Source organism: Sinocyclocheilus rhinocerous, unplaced genomic scaffold (genome assembly GCF_001515625.1).
Source record: "Sinocyclocheilus rhinocerous isolate Xijiao unplaced genomic scaffold, SAMN03320098_v1.1 scaffold586, whole genome shotgun sequence".
In the NCBI taxonomy this organism is placed as follows: Eukaryota; Metazoa; Chordata; class Actinopteri; order Cypriniformes; family Cyprinidae; genus Sinocyclocheilus; species Sinocyclocheilus rhinocerous.
Genome location: NW_015631803.1, coordinates 151,463 through 173,026, shown reverse-complemented (window position 1 = coordinate 173,026; position 21,564 = coordinate 151,463). Strand labels below are relative to the sequence as shown.

General features: G+C 34.0%; 1 protein-coding gene across 1 annotated transcript in view; it reads left to right on the top strand.

Annotated features, from left to right (window-relative positions):
- Positions 1–21,564, top strand: part of LOC107741990 (zinc finger protein GLI2-like) — a 104,322-nt gene that overhangs the window by 11,048 nt on the left and 71,710 nt on the right. The window contains exon 3 of the mRNA XM_016554824.1: positions 11,225–11,350. Coding sequence (XP_016410310.1) covers positions 11,225–11,350 — 126 coding nt within the window. The remainder of the gene's footprint in view (positions 1–11,224; positions 11,351–21,564) is intronic.

Genomic DNA, 21,564 nt, shown 5'->3' with positions numbered 1-21,564 from the left:
TTATTTTTATATATTGTATATAAAAACATTTAATTATGTATTGCATATTTTATATATTTATTTATATATTTATGTAATTATACACAGGATTATATTTATTTGTTTTTACGTTAATAAAGCAGTACTTCTTCAAATAAGGTTGGGATCGAGTTTTACAAGAGATCTCAAAATGTCTCAAACTGTGCTCAAATTTGCCAAGAAACCAAAGTCTACAATCAGAAAATCAGAAAAAATCTCAAAATGAACTCAAACATTTCTCATCGGATTCTCACCAAATGATCTTTGTCTGCTGTGCACTCTTGTTATTCGTTTCCTTTTGACTCATGTATCTCATGTGTGTGTTTTTTAAGTAACATCTAAGCTGATTCTTGACAAGTGCAAACTCCTTAAAGTCTCCTGACCGATGGAAGATGTTTTTCCTGTAGGAACCTTCCTTCTGAACTGATGAGTTTGAGATCTTTCCGTGTCTGTGATGAAGCGTGGCGTTCAGCTCTGTGTGTTTGTGCACTGAGGAAACACACTTCAGCCCAGCGTCTGAAGGATTGCGGCGGTTGAACGCTAGCGAGGGATGTGGGATTTGGCTCTGTGACCTTTCAGGGTCTGTCAGAGTCATTTGTTTGTGGGACGGCTGTGCTGTAATTATTCAGCAGGGGTTCAGTGAGTAAATCAGTGTGAGGAGCCAAACAGCTCTCCTGAAACTCCCCGCACCTGCAGCATGGAAACATTCGTTTCTCTGGACGTCTCTCTCCTTCAAACCACACCCATCCTGATGCATTCACTTCTAGGAATAAGGAATAAATCTAGGAATAAGATTTTTTTCCCCCTCTCTCGTAGTTTCTCAGACTGAAGTTGCACACTGAACATGTTTGATGTGTTCGTCTGTGTTGTTTTTTAAAGATTCATCTCCACTAATTATGTGGGGATGAATGTTTCTTCATCTTGTGCTCAAGATGAATTAAAGGTTTTTGTACTTCTTTAAAGTGTTTTCATGCCATGCAAAAAACCTCAAATCTTTCCTAAAGCTCCTACATGCATTGCACTGCGATTGCAAATCAAGCTCATACTAATGTTGCAATATTATTTTGAGATGCTATTATAGTTTTTCATTAATATTTTAAAACCGGTATTTTTTATTTTATTATTATATATATATTTTTTTCATTTTAATTTTATTTAAAGTTGTAGTAATTTTTTTTGTCATTTTAGTAGTTTTTGTAAAAAAAATTTTTAAAAAGAGTATAAATTATATATATATATATATATTTATTTATTTATATATATAATGTAGTTATTCATTCTTATTTCCGTTTTAGTTCTTTTAATACATCAAGTTAAATAAAATACAATTAAAATTAAATTTAAAAATGTAAAAAAAAATTTTTTTAAATACATACAATAATGTGTTGCTAGCTGAAATAAAAAGTTTTGGTTACACTTTACAAAAAGGTTCCATCTGTTAACATTAGTTACGTACATTAGTTAACATTTAACTAACAATGAAAAACACTTCTAGAGCCATTTATTAATCTTGCTTAATGTTAATTTCAACATTGACTAATATATTATCAAATTTAGAAGGTGTATTTGTTAATATTACTTAATGGACCTGAGCTAACATGAACTGTTGTATTTTTGTTAACTAACTTTAACAAAGATGAATAAATATTGTAACAAATGTGTTGTTCATGTTAATGTTAATATTGTAAACTAATATTGTAAATAATAATAAAACTAATATTGTAAAGTGTTACCAAAGTTTATTATTTATTTTATTTCAGTTAACATCTGTTTTATTTCAAGTAATTTAATAGTTTTAATTTTTGTTTTAGTTAACTGTAATAACCCTGATGTTGAGTTCATGTTCTGAATTACCGTACAAAATATGACTGGTAAAAAAAAAAAAAATCATGTCTTTGTTGAACTCATTAAAAACGTTATTAACTTTTTTTCATTTTGACAGACTGTAAAAAAAAAAAAAATAATAATAATAAAATCAGAAATTTCTGGTTACCAGAATTATGCTCTAAAAAATATGGTAAAAACATTTTAAGTTTTACAGATTAGACCTAAATTTAAACCTAAGCACAGAAAAAAATGTTAATAAAATTAGCTGGATGATTGATTGATTGATTGATTGATTGATTGTGTATATATATAAAATAAAATATAATTTTAACTAACTTGTTGAAATCCATATATTTAAATGAAGTTGAGGTAGTTGAGGTTTAATACCAAAACAAATATACATTTAAGATTAAAATTACCTGACATGTTCCAGATCTGTTAGTTTTTCACTGTAGCATAAAGAGGTTTTAGCAGAGTATTTTTACAGTCTTTTACTGTTAAGATTACAATGATTTTTTACAGCATTGTGAGGTCATTTAAGAGCAATCATGGCAGCTGTCAGCAGCAGTTTCCCCCCTCTGCATTTCTGTTCCACAGGCTTTATAATAGCCCTGTGTGTTTTCTTTATTTGTTAACTGTTTTCGCGTGAGAATATAGAGTTAAATCAATGTAAAAATAAAGGATGTTCTGTTGCGAGCAGCAAAGCGACACACGGATCCTCTTTGGCGTTTTAAACGCTGCTGTAAGCTGTCGTTTCATAATTACGGTAATTCAGACGCAATCTGAGCGCAGTTTCACTCGGAGCACATGTGAGGCTGGAGGACAGGCAAGGGTTTGATAGCAAACAGCTGGATTTGCTCTGGATTTACGGTGCGTGTTCACGCAGACACATGTGCCCTCACTAGGGGGCTTTACTAAACAGCTGCCCACCTGTGAATGAGAAAGCGCTTCATCTGAAACACACTCGACACACTGACCTCTTTCAGAGAAGCAGAAGTCATCAAATAATGGATGTGAAGTTCAGGGTCTGGAGCAAACACGTGGTTGGAGTCTCGAGGGGGGAGTGTAGAGTTGAGTTGTTGATTCTCTTTGGCTGAAGCCTGTATTTTTTTATTTACTTGTTTAACCAGGAAGGTCCCATTGAGATACAATATCTCTTCTACCAGGGAGTCCTGGTCAAGATAGACAGCAAAGGACAAAGTTACAAAGAAATACACATCACCACACAGTGAACAAACATAAAACACAATTTTCTAAAAACAATACACATCCTAGTCAGTTATTAAAACATGTACACTGTTCTATGTAAACAAAATATTTTTAAACATAGTGAGAGATGGTACAGATTCCATATGCAATGTACCTTGAAGCTCATTCCATACATACGGAGCATAATTAGAAAAAGCAGAACGACCTATCTCTGTATGAAAAATCGGCATCGTAAGTAAGAGTTTATCTGTTGATCTGGTATTATAAATATTTGTGTAATATGTCAACAAACTAGATATATACTGTGGTAATACTGTATTATATATACTGTTACCCACTAAAGCTTTTAAAATAAAAATTTGCATATGTTTTTTTTCTCCTTAAGCGCAATGAAGTCCATTTTGTCATTTCATATAAATTACAGTGATGTGTGCGGACACTTGTACCAGTAACAAATCGTAAAGCAGCACGATAAACTACATCCAATTTTTTCAAAACATTCAGAGGTGCATGCATATCAATGATATCACCATAGTCCAATACTGATAGAAGAGTACTTTCTACTAAACGTTTTCGAGCAACAAAGGAGAAACATTTTTTCAAACGAAAATAAAAACCTAACGTTGGTCTCAATTTCTTTAAAAGACTATCGTTATGAGAACTATAAGTCAGTTTATCATCGAGCCAGATACCAAGATATTTTGTAAGATGCAACCCTTTCAATCTGTGTACCATTTAAAGTTTGAATCATAAAATCATTTAATGATAATCTGGACCGTGTAAAAAATTATGTATTTAGTTTTGAGTTACCAAGAGAAGTCTGAAATTAATTAAAAGCATTCTGTAGAGAGTCCATTGCCACTTTTAAAGATGAAGCCATAGTGTAGATGACAGTATCATCTGCATAAAAGTGTACATTTGCTGGCTCAACTCCTTTACCAAGGTCATTTATATAGATAGAGAATAAAATTGGACCCAAAATTGATCCTTGAGGAACACCTGTCTTCACTAATATTCCACTAATTATTACAGGCTGAAGCCTGTATTGAGGCTCTGATGGCCGCTGAATGGCTGTTTGTGTATCTGAAGACACTGAAGCTCACCAGTGGAGATCAGCATTATTTGCTCTCAGGAGATCCTGCTGGGCATCAGAGGCTCGTTACAAATGGAAATGACGATTGTTCACTGGCGTTACGCGTTACAATAGCTAATTACCATTTCTTAACGGTTTTATTTTGTTTGAAAAGTAGTTTGATTGAATAGAGCTGAGTTAAATGGATGGATGATACTTAATTTCAATATTTATTAGTTATTTGTTAAAGTATTTATTTATTTATTAACACGTAAAATAATTTTTTACTTTGTATTTATAAATTTATATGCGTGTGTGTCTGTATACATGTATATAATTTATTTATTTATTTATTCATTATTAATATTTAATGATCATTTATTATTAAATAATTAATCATGAATATAAATATCTTAATATTTATTTTTTGTTGACGTTTTCTAATTTAATTATCTATTTAGTTTTTCAAAATGTTAAATTTTTTAATAGATTAATTATATATAATAATTACATAATTCATATTAAATAATAATTGAATCTGAATTATATATAATATTTTGAGTAGTCATCATTTTAAGTAAGTAATCATTTAAGTATCTAAATAATGTTTTTAGTAATATTTATTCTGAGTGAAATACCTGGGCCATACTTAATGTATCTCAATATTTATTTGTAAAATTGTTTGTTTGTTTTTAATGATCATATATAATAAATAAATTGTAATACAATTTTAATATTCATATTTTTTAATTAGTAATTTTAATATTTAATAATTATTTAATATTAGTTATATTTAATATTTCAAGTAATTGAAATAATTGAAATAATATTTGTTTATTAACCTTCAAATTTCTTTATTATACATATGAAATATTAATAATTTATATTTTAATATTTTAAATAAAATTATTTTATATGACTTAAATAATAATTATAATAATCATTATTCAATACAGTGTAGTATCTGTCTGTATGTCTGTCTGTATGTATGTGTATATATAATTCAATCCAGAGACTGTGACTATTGAGATTTTATGAATTGCTGAATCAGATTTTTTAATCGTTTTTTTTTTTTTAGTTTAGGTTAGTGAACTGTGAAATCATTGGTTTTTGGCAAATTCCCACCAGTGTTTAAAGCTATAATCGTTGGATCACAGACTTTCTCACTTACCGTCATCTCCTAAACAAAAGCTTTTAATGAAGGCCTCAGACTGATCTCAGGTCAGAAGTGTTATTTCAGTGGTTGTGATTAATGAGGCGGGCTGGTAAAGCGGGAGCTCGTTTGCTCCACTGATCGGTGCTAATGAGCTCTCACACCTGTTCAATCTCATAAACGACACACCAAAGCAGATGATGGTTTAACAGAGTCGATCCGACTGCGTTTTTTTTAACTCTTGGAGCATTTATGCAAAATTAAATTCATTTTAAACAATTGATTTTGAGAGTGAAAAGTGCTTCCTCTTCAGGCCCTCAATCGCCCCAATATGAGGAGCTAGTGGAGGTGCTTACTCGTGCCGTGGCCAAGTTAAAAATCGATTGGCCCGCCGAGAACCAGGCCGAGCCGCAGCGAAGCAAGCTGGATGAACGCTTCCTGCACGTGAAGCCGCCACCTCCATGCCGGAGCCTGCCATTTTTCCCCGACCTTCACACCGAGGTGTCGAGGTCGTGGGCCAGGCCTTTTTCGGCCGGAGACGAGATCCAGTGCCCGATCTCTGGGTTCGGAAGCCCGTTCTGCGGCTACTTCCTCCCGGGGTGACGGCTCGACGCTTCTCCTGTCTTCCTCCGAGGAGGTTGACGTGGAGGACGTCGAAGAGGTTTCGCCCCCTCAATCGCCCCAATATGAGGAGCTAGTGGAGGTGCTTACTCGTGCCGTGGCCAAGCTAAAAATCGATTGGCCCGCCGAGAAGCAGGCCGAGCCGCAGCGAAGCAAGCTTGATGAACGCTTCCTGCGCGCGAAGCCGCCACCTCCATGCCGGAGCCTGCCATTTTTCCCCGACCTTCACACCGAGGTGTCGAGGTCGTGGACCAGGCCTTTTTCGGCCCGCCTATTCATCCCTGCATCACTGATAATATCGCAGAGGGAAGGAGAACCGCTGATCTCTCTGTCCGTGCCACCAAAGATCGCGCCCGCGCTATTGGGCGGTCCACGGCAGCTACGGGCATTCTCGTTCCCCTAGCGTTTTCGACGCAGCTCGAGTTCCTAAAGGGAACGAGACGCTGCATCTCAGTGCCATACTTCCGGCGTTCCTGCCAGCGCTTGCTTCATTCCTAGAAGCTGACGCTGGCTCCGCCGCACGTGCTTTTATAGCTTCCTGGTCATGACGTCACCCGCCCGTGACGTCCCGTTCAGCTATTGGACTGATTTCACATGTGATTCAGAGCGTGGGTCGCAGAAGGCGTTCCCCTAGCGTTTTCGACGCAGCGTCTCGTTCCCTCGAGGAACCAGGGTTACATACGTAACCTGAGACGTTTTGTGGCCTGTAATGAATGAAGGGTGTAGTGAATGTAGAAACCGGTTTCTGGTCTGATGAGTTTGGCGAACTTTCGCCTGTTCTGGATCATTTTCCAGCTCTCATTTGCTGTACTTTAAGAAACATCTTTATTTATTAAACATCTTTGCTTTCTGATGTGTATTTCAAAATGTGCAGCGCTGTAATACTTGTTATATATTCACCTGTAGGATTTCACGTATTTTCCAGGAATCAGTCACCATATTTACAGTGAAAATGGCTGTTTTAACCCAGTAGTTAAAGTTTTGTATCATATTTCTCTCTCATAGTACATTGAAATAATATTTTAGTATCGCTTTTATCAGCCATAATTATGTTTAATGTATTAAATAAATTAAGCAATTGAATTAAACATTTAAAAAATAAATATAACTTGTAGTTATTATTTTTAGTATTGCTTTTATCAGCCATGTGTCTTTCTGCCCGGTTTTATTTTATTTTTCACTTTTTATTTTGTATTTATTTACAAAATTATTCATAGTATATATTAAAAATGACATTAAAATATTAAAAATCTTTGATATGTAATATTAATGATAATTATGTTTAATGTATTAAATAAATTAAATAATTGAATTAAAATAGATATTATTCTGTTATTATTTGAAGAGTTTATTTGCAAAAACAGATAACTCAGTTTTTTTACATTTTCAAAAATCATGTTTTTTATTATGTCATCATGCTTTTATTGTGTTTTATTGTGTTAGTTAGCTGTATTTTTTAGTTATTTTTTAACCTAATCAAAATAACCCAACTGCAGTTTGATTGAGATTAATTGGAATGCACAATGAAAAAAAACATGATTTTTGAAAATTGTTAAAAACGGAGTTATCTTATTCTCAATAAAATAAATATAAAAAAATCATTAGCTCCGTCCCAAATGACGCACTATACACTATGCACTTATATACTATGTACTTATGCACCATGTAGTGAAGGAATTATATAAGGTTATTTTGTCATTCATAAACGGAGTCTGATAGCCCCGCCCCCTTTGCTACGCAATTAAAGCTGCGACAGTTGATTGCATGAAGTGTCCAACATTCCGCACTTAGTTTTTTTTTTTGTTTTGTTATTTAAAGGGATAGTTCACCCAAAAATGAAGATTCTGTCATCATTTACTCACCCTCATGTCGTTCCAAACCTGTATGAGTTGATATTTTGAAGTATTTTTTTTTCCTACTATGGAAGTCAATGGTAACTACCAACTGTTTGATTACCAGCAATCTTCAAAATATCTTCTTTTGTGTTCAATATAAGAAAGCAACACATACAGGTTTGGAACGACATGAGGGTGAGTAAATGATGACAGAATTTTCATTTTTGGGTGAACTATCCCTTTAAGTGCATCATCCGGGTATTTAAAGTGCACTTTTTCTTTTTGGAATTTTCAGTGTGAACGCACTACTCGCACTATTTATACTCCAAAACGTCATAGAATAGTGCATAAGTACACGATTTGGGATGCACCAATTGTATATAATAATAATGAAATATTGTTAAATAATATAGTAATTATTCTGTGATTATGTATTCTAATTCTCAATGCTGTTATACCATGATGTTGATTTTTGGAGGTCAAAAGGTCAAGTAAAACCGTCTGTCTGCTTTCGTTGTGAATGCAGTGTTTGACGGAGGACGGTAAATAATCGGAGTCGCGTGACTGTTGGCGCTAGCTTTCATGGCCATCTGTGTGTCAGGGCGTCTCGTCCTGAGATCTCTGACGCTCTTCACGCTCACAGAGGTGTTCGTCTTTCACTGATTTCTGTCAGACCGCAAGGACAAAGACGTACAGTACTGTGCACTAGATAGATCACATCTGCTGCTGTCTGTTGAGTGTGCACTGGAGCCGAGTGGTTCAATGGGTTATACCATGTGACTTAGATCAATATTTACATTATTTACATATAAATGTGACAAGAACATTAGATAGTGTGAAAAAGTCAAAGTTTTTAAAGAGTGTTTGTTTGGCACTGTGAAATAAAGTTTAGTCAATTATTTTACTGAATTCATGATTCTGATTCTGTATTATAATGTTACTCTGGTTTGAGTGATTCATTTTTAATTGAGCTGTTTTGCTTCACATTAAAAAACATCTGATATTTTTTACATTTTGCATTGCATCAAGTTCCAAAAAAAAAAAAAATCTAATTAAATTCAAATCTTTCTTAAGTATTTAAATGGCTGTTTTTAAAAAAGAAATTACCCTAAAAAATAGGTTTAATTAGTAAACCGAGTAATTTAATTATTTGTAAATATAAAATATGAATAATTAGTCACATTTAATTTAATTAGTTTAATTTAACATTCAATTAATAACAATTTAATCATTTAAATAGTACATATAATTGGTGGTAGTTATAATTAATACAATTACATAATATAATCATTTCAATCATTTTTCAATAAAGGAGAATTTATCAAATGAAACATTACAAACAAATAAGGTTTAATAAATAAGCCAAAGTTAATTGAATTATTTATCAAAATAACATAAGGATAATTACTGATTTACTTTAATTAATTAAATTATTCAACTTACAGTAATTGAATAATTAATTTTTTTATTTAAAATAGTGAATATAATTATAATTATTTTATATAATCATTCAATATTTTTCCTTTTAAGGTTTTAATTAAATTTTTTTTTTTTTTTTTTTTTTTTTTTAAACATTTAATTGGCAGTTTGTCAAGCTTAGGGTAAATAAATGAACCAAAGTTATTTTAATAATTGAATTATTCATAAATATGAAATCAAAATTAACCTTTTTTTGTTCAATTTACAGCAAAAATAGCTATAACATGATATATGCATTACTGTCAAGTTTGGAATTATTTAGATTTTTTAAAAATGGTTTTGAAAGAACACCTTTAGGCTCACCAAGGCTGCATTATTTTATCAAGAAATACAATAAAAGCCAGAAATATTGTAAAATATTATTACAATTCAAAATATCTGGTAAACTGTAATTTATTTCTGTGATCAAAGCTGTATTTTCAGCATCATTACTCCAATCTTCAGTGTCACATGATCTTCAGAAATCATTCTCATATGCTGAAATTTCTGCTTGATTATTCTTTCAAAAACATTAAAAAGTCAATTATTTCAGACTTTTGACCGCTAGTATGTACCGTTACAATGATATAATGTGATGTACGATTTTGGCCACAGCATGAGGAATATTCCGAGCCAGATCCTCCTCTTGTAAAGACTGACGCTGTGATTTCAGTGCAGGGTGAATGTAGAGGTGAATGCAGGGTCAGATAAAAGGCTTACGGGATTTATGGAGCGTCTTCATCATCCTGACGCTAGCGTTACACCCTGATTTGGGCCTGCAAAATTTGTAGCCTTAAAAACAATGAGGGAATGATGACGTCAGCGGGAAATGACTGCCAAGATGTTTTGAAGTCAACGCAATGCACTGCTGAACTGTTCATGATAAGAGCAGGAATCTGAGTTAAAGAAGTGATTTTTGACTTGATGTTGACTTGTGCCCGCGGCCGCATGGAGCATCGCTGTTGGCGAAGGAAAGTGGAAACAGATGCCATGCACGCTCACTCGTGTGCTCCTCCGCTAATCGGCTTACCTTGCCTTAAAAACCGCGAGAAACGAGACGGTCGAGTGACTAAACGAATCTGCTTCTGCTCACTCCAGCCGTTTCAATAACGTGCCGTGATGCAGCACTGCTTTCATAAGCAGGATTTCATCAACTTTAGGTCGAGTGCACGCAGGTTTGTTTATTAGTAGTAATTTATTTGTGGTCAAGCACTGTTAGGATTGATCGCAGTTAGTGTTGGAGGTTAGTTTAAATCAACAGTAAGTATTAAAGTTCAGTGTGTCATCTTGCAGTGTTAGAAAGAGATCAGAATATCAGATTTCAGGTTGTCCAATCAGAACACCCTAACAAAAGCATAGCAACGCCCTGGCAACCACCTAGCTATTATTATTTTCAATATTTTATGTTTATGTTACAAATGTTTGTTATATTATATTATATAAATCATATTGTTTTATATTTGATTGTTAAAATATTTTCATTTTTATTTTTATATTTTATTTTTTTTATATAGTTGCATGTATTTATTATATTTTATTATTTTTTCATTTTATGTTTTATTTAGTTTTTTATATTTCACATATTTATTTATTTTTATATATATTTTTTATTTCATGTATTTTTCATTTTTTTCATAAATTTATATATATTTTTTTATTTTTATATTTTATTTCATTTTCAAAATTATTTATATTTTTTCATTTTATTTAAATTTTATTTAGTTTTTATAGTTTCTTTGGTATATTTAATTTCATTTAATTTGATTTATTTATCTATTTTATTTTATGTATTGTTTTGTTTTTATTTATTTTAATTTATATTTATTTATTTATTTACTTTTATATTTAATTTAGTTTCATTTATATTTTCAGATTTATTTCATTTTATTCTATATATTTTATTTTTTATATTTCATTTTATGTTTTAGTTAATTTTACGTAATGTTTTCTTCTTTATTTGATTTCTTTGCTTTACCTTATTAATACATCTGCAAGGATATTTCAGATGACCTCTCTGTCTCTCTCTCACAGAATACATCAGAATGGAGGCCAGCGTTCCCACCGCCGCAGAGAAGAAGGACTGTAAGACGTCCGCTCTGGATGGAAACAGCTTCAGCGAGCTGCCCAAAAAACCTTCCCCATCATCACTGGCCAGAGGTACGAACCTGTCCGCTCCTTCCCAAAACAACTCGCTTTCACTTCCTATTACTTTGCGTTTCAGTCTCAAATCCCATTCATGCATGCATATGTTCATATTATATCTGGTGCATCCAACCTCATTGGTTCTTGCATATCACATGACCAATTGCGTTGCATGCAGTGTAAATGAGATTTAAGAGTTGCACATAAGCAGATGATGTTTTGAGTTATTCTGGGGTTATTTATCTCACCAGCCGAGAGCCGAGGAAGAGAATATGCCCATGAAATATGCATTTTAAAGATAAAATATGGCGCTGGCGGTGCCGGCCGGCCCTGATAAGCCGGGCCGAAAGCCCCCAAGAGCCAAAGGTGAGGCTCCGTCGGGCCTGATGTGAATCCTAAACTCACGTTCATTAATAGCGAGCGAGTCGTCCTCGTGCAACGACACGTAATCACGGCCGATTGGACGAGCCCTGGGCTTTTAGCGCTCTGTTTGCTCTGAGATTAATCAGGAGCTACGGACGCACGGATAGAGAGAGCGCGAGCATGTTTAAAACATGATAAAAGCCCTGAATAATGAGGCCCAAAGACCTTGTTCCTTCCTCCAGAGTGTAAGTGTTATGAACTAGTTAAAATAGCAGCGGCGGACGACACGCGCCGAGGTCCAGCTTTGAAATGGAAACACCTCTGGTGGATTTTGGGCTTTTTTTAGAGATTGATGAAGGAATTTGGTGGCCTGCCATTGTATAGGAAAGAAAAATCCATGATTTGTTGAAGAAAGGAGCGGAAAAATAGGCCACACAGTGGCAACAAGACAGTCGAAGGGCATAATTTATAGAGTGTGATTTTCACTCGTACATGATTCATATGATTCGTTTTGAACTGCGGGGGAAATTACGGGTGAGACTGAAGTGAAAGTGAATTTGAGATCCTAACTTTGTTTGATGGAACTAAGCAGCAGCATGGATGGTATCAGACGCAGATTTCTCTTTCATTGCTCACGAGCCATGATGCATTTGATCTAGCTATAAACAATATAAAAGATTCTACCTTAATTCTACGTTTGGCTATTGTAAGATTCAATTTTAGTAGATAGACAAAATTTAAAATTATTTTGAAATATTAATAGTAAAAAAAAAAAAAAAGGATGAGCCCTTCGATATTAATCAGTGTTGTTATTGCTAACTAAAACTTCAACTATTAAAAATAGTAATCATTTAGAAAAGTAATTAAAATAAAGCTGAAATAAAATTAAATATCACTATAACTTCAACAATTAGAAAAACAATAAGAGACCTCATTAGCTACATTTGGCTGTTGAAAAATTACATTTTAGCTTAAAAAACTTCATTTAGAAAAACAAAATAAAAAAAGTAAATGTTGCCTTGACAACTAGGTAAAATGAATACGTTTAAGTTGAAGGAATATAAAATTACTAAAACTGAGATAAAAATTAATTAATGATACAGTATATATTTAAATTAATATAAAAAAAAAAACTAATAAAAATGACAAAAACAAATACTGTATAAAATTACTTTAAAAAACTATATATTTACTATTTTAATCATATTCTAAAATTATATTTTTATTAAATTTGTATTTTTCATGATTGTTATATTTTTTCAATTTTTAAAATATATTTATTTAATTTTATATATATAATTTAATTTAATTTAATTTAATTCTATATATTATTTATATCTTTATATCTTTTTATTTTATATTTTATTTTGTTTTTTAAATTATACATTTTATTTTATTTTTCCGATAATATTATATTATAATAGGGTCTTTAAATAAATGTTCTCTATTAATCTCATTGCAGTATAAGAGAAACAACTGAGATATTACAGAGATCTCTATTCACACGGAACTCTGATTATATTCCATAATCCTGAATGCTTGCCGTAATCATGCGCTTTTCAGACTCGTCTGTCGTGGATGCAAACTTTCAGCATCTCAGTGTGTGCTTTGGGGTCATCAAACCCCGTCCAGAGAGGAAAGAGTGTGACAGCAGACGAGAGCGAGCATGTTTAAAACATGTCTGTGGACCCGTGATAAAAGTTGTCTATAATGAGGCCGAAGGAGCTTGTTCTTACCTCCAGAGTATAACTGATATGAATTAGTGAAGACAGCGGTCGCAGCGGTGGACGGCGGCCCGTCTGAGACCTTTGAAATGCTGATTCTGCTTTCTGATTCATGAAAGACTTTGGTGGCCTGCCATTATTTCAAACGGTCATTAATTGTGTATCAAAGAATGGCATGAAATGGGGACGTTTGTGATTGCACTGTGAACAGTGTTTGTTCTGAGAGACTCCAGGCGGATGAATATTGAACACGGACTAACAGGTAGTTTTGACTTGAGCGTTTTTTAGCAGAAAACCACAGCAAACGCCAGATCAGAAGCGCTGAGGGCTTCGAATCAGAGCTGAAACTAATTAAAACCAATTTTAATGAGGCCTGCAGCAGTGTGCTGTTAGAAGCTCCTCTGTGTTTGTGAACGAAAACACTTCAGATGTGACTGAGGACACGCTTTCTTTATGCTGTGTGTAACAACACAAAAATATATTTTTGAAACTCTAGAGGAGGCACATGTGAGAAACATACGAGACAGGAGAGACCTCACTAAACTGAAATGTTTTTTGTAAGATTAAATTTCAGATTTAGAAACATTTAAAAATTTGTTTTAAATTATTTTTTGATCTCTTCAGTATGTCTAACCTCTACGTAATCAGTTTGTTATTATTAATTGAAAGTTAAAGGCACAATATGTAAGATTTTTTTATTAAAATATCCAAAAACCACTAGAACAGTGTTATATATTTTGCTGACTTGTGTACTTACATTATCCCAAATGTTTCGAAGAACGTTTAAATCCAGAGAAATAAGCAATTTTAACTAGTGACACCGCTCGTTCAGCGGCCTCGTTTCGCTTCGACGGCTTTCAGCCTCACCCTGCTTCATACTACGACGTTAATAAATCATTAGCTCATCCATGAACATGATTTCTGCCCAAGTCCCGTCGGATTGCATCGGCTGTGTGGATGAAGACCACAACTCCCATGATTCCACACTCAGTCACGGGTCATCAAACTACACCTTTGTTTTGAATATGTGCCCTCTAGCGGCGAAAACTTACATATTGTGCCTTTAAGCTATTGAAAAGTATTTTCGGTAATTGAAATAAAATAAAATAAAATAATCATTAATATTGTGAAATAGCTTTTATTTTTATATAAATATATTCATAAATGAAATAAAATATAACATAAAAAAGTTTTAAAAAAATAATAATAAAATATAAAATAAAACAAAATATATAAATAAAATATAAAATGAAATGAAATATAAATGTATTAAAAATACATAACATAAAAATAATAAAATAAATAAATAAAAATATTAGATTAACAAAAAACTAATAAAATTGAAAAAAAAAAAATAGAAATGTTGCCTTGGCAAATAACTGAAATAAGTTTAAGTTGAAGGACTAAAATTACTTAAAATGACAATGTATTTTAAAAATTACTAAAATTGTATTAATACTATATAGACATTAAAAAAAACTTTTAAAATTACAAAAGCACATAAAAATGACAAAAATTTTTATTTCGTTTACCTTTATGCACTAAAATAAACTAAAACGGAAATGAAAATGAAAATGAATAAAAAATATACAAACATATTTAAAAACAACAAAAACTGATAAAATGACACAACAAAATTACTAAAACTTTAAGCAAAATTAACATGAAAGCAGAAAATATAAAAATCAAATCTAATTAAAAATATAAACAAAAAATATACTTCTATCTTCTGTTAAACACAAAAGAAGATATTTTGAAAAATGTTTCAGTGTTATTGTTTTCTGTACAATTTTGTTTGATTTATAACATTCTTTAAAATAACTTGGAAAAAGGTAAGTCATAAATGTTTGTAACGACTTTAGGTGAGTAAATGACTGCAAAATGTTCCTTTTTGGGTTAACTATCCCTAGCTTAACTAGCTTAACCAGCAATGACTTCCTCAGCCAGCTTCACCAGAAAGTTTAGCGATTTTCTCACGAAACGTTAGTCCACATACTAGGAACTATTCAGCAGAGCTGGTTTAGTCCTCTCCGATCTGTAAATAAATGCTCTCTAGTTTAGCGGCGGAACGAGCCTCAGCTGTTTGCTAGCGCTCGGCGACAGAGCAATTACTTATCACTTTAATCCGCTTTATTATCCCGGCCCGCAGACTCTGATAAGTGAATATGCAGCGCGGGGCCCGAGAGACGAGGTCCTTGAACCCGGGATCACATTCCCTCGAGCCTGGAGTCGCCACTTTTAATATACGGTTGCGTTCGGCGGCTTTACGGTCAATGTGGAGTTTACAACAATCTGCAGAGCCGCTGTCACCTCAGTCAAGCCCACCGCGAAGACGCGCTATTAAACGTGCTGTGTTTTACATTCCTGTCCGCCGTTATTTATCCCCGACGCTTTCCTCTCTATCAGACAACACGGCTAATGCAGACTTTTAATATGTTATTTACACATAAAAAACAAGCTATTTGTGTGAGGAGGGGAAAATAAATGGGCCGCCGCTCCCCTCGACTCTGTTATATCTGAGTTTAACAATCTGGATTGCTAATAGAACCATTTATCACGAGAGCTGGTCATTTGTTTTATGTTAGGGGCCTGGGGCCCGCTTTCACAGACCTCTATGAAAATGCGAGCACGAATTATGAACCCGAGCGCGAGTCACCTGATTTAAAAGGGAAAACAATGCATGTATTCAATTAAAATGCGAGCAGGTGTCTCTGCGGTGCGTTTTACTGGACGGCGTGAGGGTTCTCGATGGGTTATAAATGCAGTCGGGATGCGAACTCGTGCACGGCGACCTTGGCAGACAGTGGCGTCCGAATGCACTTTGCATGTTTGGCAGATGCTTTTATCACGTTGCTTTCATGATATATCAGTTCATGCATTCCCCGCAGGGCCTAAAATGAGCACTCACCAAGCGCCAAATGTGAGTAAAAATTGGTCAGTTGGTTGGTATTTTTTTTTTATTAATTCGAGCAATGGCTGAGAATGCGATATGGTTTTAGCATATGGTTTAGCGTTGTAATTATATGAGTATATAAGAGTTTCAGTTGCTTATAACGGGCATTTGAAAATGCAATATGCTCCAGACATCTTCCCAAGTTTTTAATGAGAATGAGTTTATAAATATGTAGTCAACAAGAGAGAAGCATTTCAAAAGAGAGGTTTCCCCTGCAGTTTTCTGCCAAATTAAAAGTTCTATTGTTTAAACGTTAAATAAAGTAATTATAAATAATAATAATAATATTTATATAAATTATATATAATATAAATTATTATACATAATAAATTATTATTATTATTATTAAATACTTCACTATTCAATAGTATTATAGTGATATTTCTTAATAGATGTTTTTTAAATAATTTGATTCATAATTAATTAATTAGAAAAATTGCAATTAGATGTTTTTAAAAAAATGTTAATGAAATAATGCACATACAGTATTTACAAAAAATGCTATTACTAAAAATAATATTAGTATTAGTATTAATATACATTAAATATTATTGTTGTTGTTGTTGTTGTTGTTGTTATTATTAATATTTTGTAGTTCAGTAATATTATAGTGATATTTCTGGTTTGTTTTTATAATTTGATTAAATAATAGTAAATAATGTGTTATTTATTTATTATTATTATTATTATTATTATTATTATTTAATTAATAATTAGTTAGATACATGTGTTTCCACAATTTGTTCTGTCTGTTTTTTTTGTGTTTTTTTTTTATTGAAACAATGTACATACAGTTTTATGGCTGGGGAAAAAAAAATTTATGGCCACATTTTCTCAAGTTTTTTACATTTTCTCAAGTCACTGGCCATTGGCAGTTTAGCCTCAGGCCCTGATTCCATGGAAATGTTGCCTTTTGTTAATGCATTCAAATGCAGCATGCACGCATGCATCTTGATAAATGGCAATAAGGAGCAGCTTTTGTAGTGTTTTGTATTTATCTGAATTGCAGATTTCTCCAGTATTATTCATGTATTCAATAGTGCAATTATTCTTTCTGCAGAAGTGAGATTGCAAAGTTTGGTGCAAAATATTACGCTATATATAGACCAAAAAAAAAATCAATGCATTTCTACGGCGGCGTGAGGTTGTGCAGCGGAGCAGCTGAGGTTGCTCAGGGGCCTGCGGGTAATGACTTGATTAACTGGAATCGGTGACTCTCCACATACATCATGGTGAAAGTGAGTTAGTCGTGTTGCGGCGTGATTGATGGCCGCGCTAAGCGCCGCTGCAACCGTGTTTTCTGCTGAGTCGGGTCAGTCCTGAGGGAACCGGCGGGCAGGATGCTTAACATCTTTACAGCCGCCACACAGACAATACGGGGTCAAGCGCAAATGCATATGCTTAAATGCATATTTTGCTGCATGCAAACGCAACTCTATTGATTTACGATGGCTTGTGCGCGTGATTGAGCGCGTTTAAGTAAAACGCCAATACATGACATCTCCGGAAAGAGGTTTTGTCTTGTTAAAATGACACTTTTTGATTAATAAGCATTTAAAAACACGCCTTATCTGCTCCTCACGCATCCCTCGTCGCATTTTATGTTGCATTATTCAAGCCCGGCGCGTTCTGTAAGAGGACGAGGGGCGGGATGGATGGTTGCGGGCCGGAGTGTGGAAATAGTTTTTTAAGAGAGGCCGGTTACCGATAAGGACAGTTTTCTTTATCAAGGGGATGAAGTGGCGGCGGTGACAGTGAATAATTGACGCAGGCGGGAGGCTGGCCTCACGGTAACTCCTCGCCCCAGGGGTCAGAGCGGCTGGCAGAGAAAAATGTGTCCGAAGCAGCTCTGCGTCCACCTCCGACTGCAAAAGCACGTCCACTAATCTTCCTGAGAAGGAGTTTTCTTTCTTCCCTTCCTTCTCTCGTTCCTTCTAAATGAGTCTCTCACAGGACGGCTTTGCAGACCTACAGAGGCTCTCTCTCTCTCTCTTACTCTCTCTTTAAAACAGTGCTCAGCTTTACTGTGTTTAAATGCAGTAGTGCAGCAGGTCAAAGAGAAACAAACCGCAGAAACCCAGAGCAGCTGAAGGTCCAAAACAGCTTTTAGAGAATATTCACTTTTTCTTAGGAGTTTAACTGCAGAATCACGTTCAGAAAACTGATGCATTCTGGGAAATGAACAATAAGAAATTATTGTTTTAATTTTTCTGAAAATCAAATGAAGGCATTAAACATTTATTTTAAATCAAATGAAAATTAAACCCTTTTATTTTTTGGCAAACAAATTGAGGTTTACTGTTGAAATTAATACATGGAAGAAAAATTTTGAATATTCTTTTTAAAAAAATTTTAATAGGCTAATAATTGTATTATTTTTTCTACAATTAAGTGATTAATCTGGTTTTAATATTTATTTTTATCATTTAATTGTTTTATTTAAATTTGATAGAAAATTTAATATTTAAAGATGTACATTATACTTTACAAAAGTAATACAAGAGTAATATATTTCTGTTACATGTTAAACCGTACTTTTATTTTGACGGGTTGCCATGAAGTTTCTGTGTGTATACAGTATGATGATGCTAGTTTTCTCAAATGAAACTGTAAAATTCTCTCACAGCAGCTCTGGAGAGAAGCAGAGGCCGAAAATCACCGCGAGCGTCACTCGTGCTTCAGTATTTGTGTAGTAAACAAAACCGCGTTTCCGCCATTCATACATACAGAGGCAAGCGGAACATTTTAGTCTTTTTGCATTTTAATATTCACAGACACTAGTTCATATCGCGATTCGAATTAAGTGGCAGACCTACTACTCCAAAAATTAACGAATTCCGTGGCATTCCGCGCTATAGAGTAAATAACGTTTTTATCAATGGACTGAATGGAAACGCGATCCCGTCCGCATTTTCGCAGAAACCATATGACCCTAGAAATGTAACCACACTTCAGAACATTTCGGCTTGCCCTGTGTGTTGTTTGAACGAGTTGCAGGGGTGACCTCACGTCACAGGGTCTATCTTTCTCTCTCTGTAGCGTATGCGCCCAGATGCGTTATCAGGTACCGAAATTTGGCACCGATTGATTTAACGTGAATCAGTACTCGGTAGTACCAACGCAATTCGGTCGGCACCCTTGAAAGTACCGAGTTCGGTACCCAACCCTACTGTCTATCTATCTGTCTGTCTGTCTATGTATTGTTTGTTCTTACTTTCGTTTGTTCATTCTTTCCTTTGTTCGTTCTATTGTTGGTTCTATTGTTTACTCTTTCTTTCGTTTGTTCATTCGTTCGTTCTGTCGTTTATTAATTCTATCGTTTGTTTGTTCTATTGTTTGTTGTTCTATCGTTTGCTCTTACTTTCATTTGCTCTTTCTTTAGTTTGTTCGTTTTGTCGTTTTTTATTCTATTGTTTGCTGTTTCTTTCATTTGCTCTTTCTTTCATTTGCTCTTTCTTTTGTTTGTTCGTTCTATCATTTGTTCTATCGTTTGCTCTTTCTTTTGTTTGTTCGTTCTGTTTGTTCGTTCTATCATTTGTTCAGTCATTTGTTGTTCTGTCGTTTGCTCTTTCTTTCATTTGTTCGTTCTATCATTTGCTTATTCTGTCATTTGCTCTTTCTATCATTTGTTCGTTCTATCGTGTTTGTTCTATTGTTTGTTCATTCTGTCATTTGTCCAATCATTTGTTGTTCTATCATTTGCACAATTTTCTTTCGTTTGCTTTCTTTCATTTTTTCGTTCTATCATTTGTTCGTTCTATCATTTGCTCTTTCAATCATTTGTTCGTTCTGCCTCTATCTATCTATCTAGCTATCTATCTATCTATCTGTCTGTCTGTCTGTCTCTGTCTGTCTATGTCTATTGATTTTTGTTCTATCATTTGCTTATTCTGTCGTTTGCTCTTTCTTTCATTTGCTCTTTCTATCATTTGTTCGTTCTATCGTGTTTGTTCTATTGTTTGTTCATTCTGTCATTTGTTTTCGTTTGCTTTCTTTCATTTTTTCGTTCTATCATTTGTTCGTTCTATCATTTGCTCTTTCAATCATTTGTTCGTTCTGCCTCTATCTATCTATCTAGCTATCTATCTATCTATCTGTCTGTCTGTCTGTCTCTGTCTGTCTATGTCTATTGATTTTTGTTCTATCATTTGCTTATTCTGTCGTTTGCTCTTTCTTTCATTTGCTCTTTCTATCATTTGTTCGTTCTATCGTGTTTGTTCTATTGTTTGTTCATTCTGTCATTTGTTTTCGTTTGCTTTCTTTCATTTTTTCGTTCTATCATTTGTTCGTTCTATCATTTGCTCTTTCAATCATTTGTTCGTTCTGCCTCTATCTATCTATCTATCTATCTATCTAGCTATCTATCTATCTATCTATCTATCTGTCTGTCTATATCTATTGATTTTTGTTCTATCATTCATTCATTCATCTATCTGTCTATCTTGAGACAAGTTTTCTCTTTAAATACAGTTCTGTCATGACAACTCTCGGAGGGATTGGCATGGTAATGTACATGACAATGTTAATGTGTTTGGTCTTGGTGGATTAGATCTGCTAAGCTGCTGCTGCTGCGGCAGAGCAAGTACCGAGACTTGCTACTGCCAATACATCCACAACATGCTGCTGTGAGCATGTAAGAAATATTGCTGCTGCAAATATAACATACATGAAATAACCCCCATATAGCATACGTGAATCACCTCGTAGCAGATCTATACAGGTGGAGCTGGGGAAGGTGGAGGGTTTCTGAAGCAAGCTGCGACTGCTACTGCAAGCACTAATCATATATTTGAATGTTGAGCAGCGAGCTCATTGGCTACCGATACAGGAGAGAACCAATCAGCTGTGCCATGTGATGATGTCATTAGGTCAGATTGTGTTAGACCAGTGGTTCTCAACCTTTTTTCCACTGGGCCAAACTATGGTCCAAGTGCAAGTCTCACGGGCCGCACGCATATCATTTACATATTACGTCACCAATACAAACCAACCAGATTTATAATATTATAGCCTAAATATTATGATATATAATCGATTACATTCATTGAAATAAATAAATAAATAATTCTTCTCACCATTAATAAAACACATGATGCTGTCAGGAGCTGACCAATTTTGTGAAATTCGGCTCGAAAGGAGTAACAGCACAATGAAGTTGCGATTGTAAGTTGCAGTCTGTAAGACGCGCA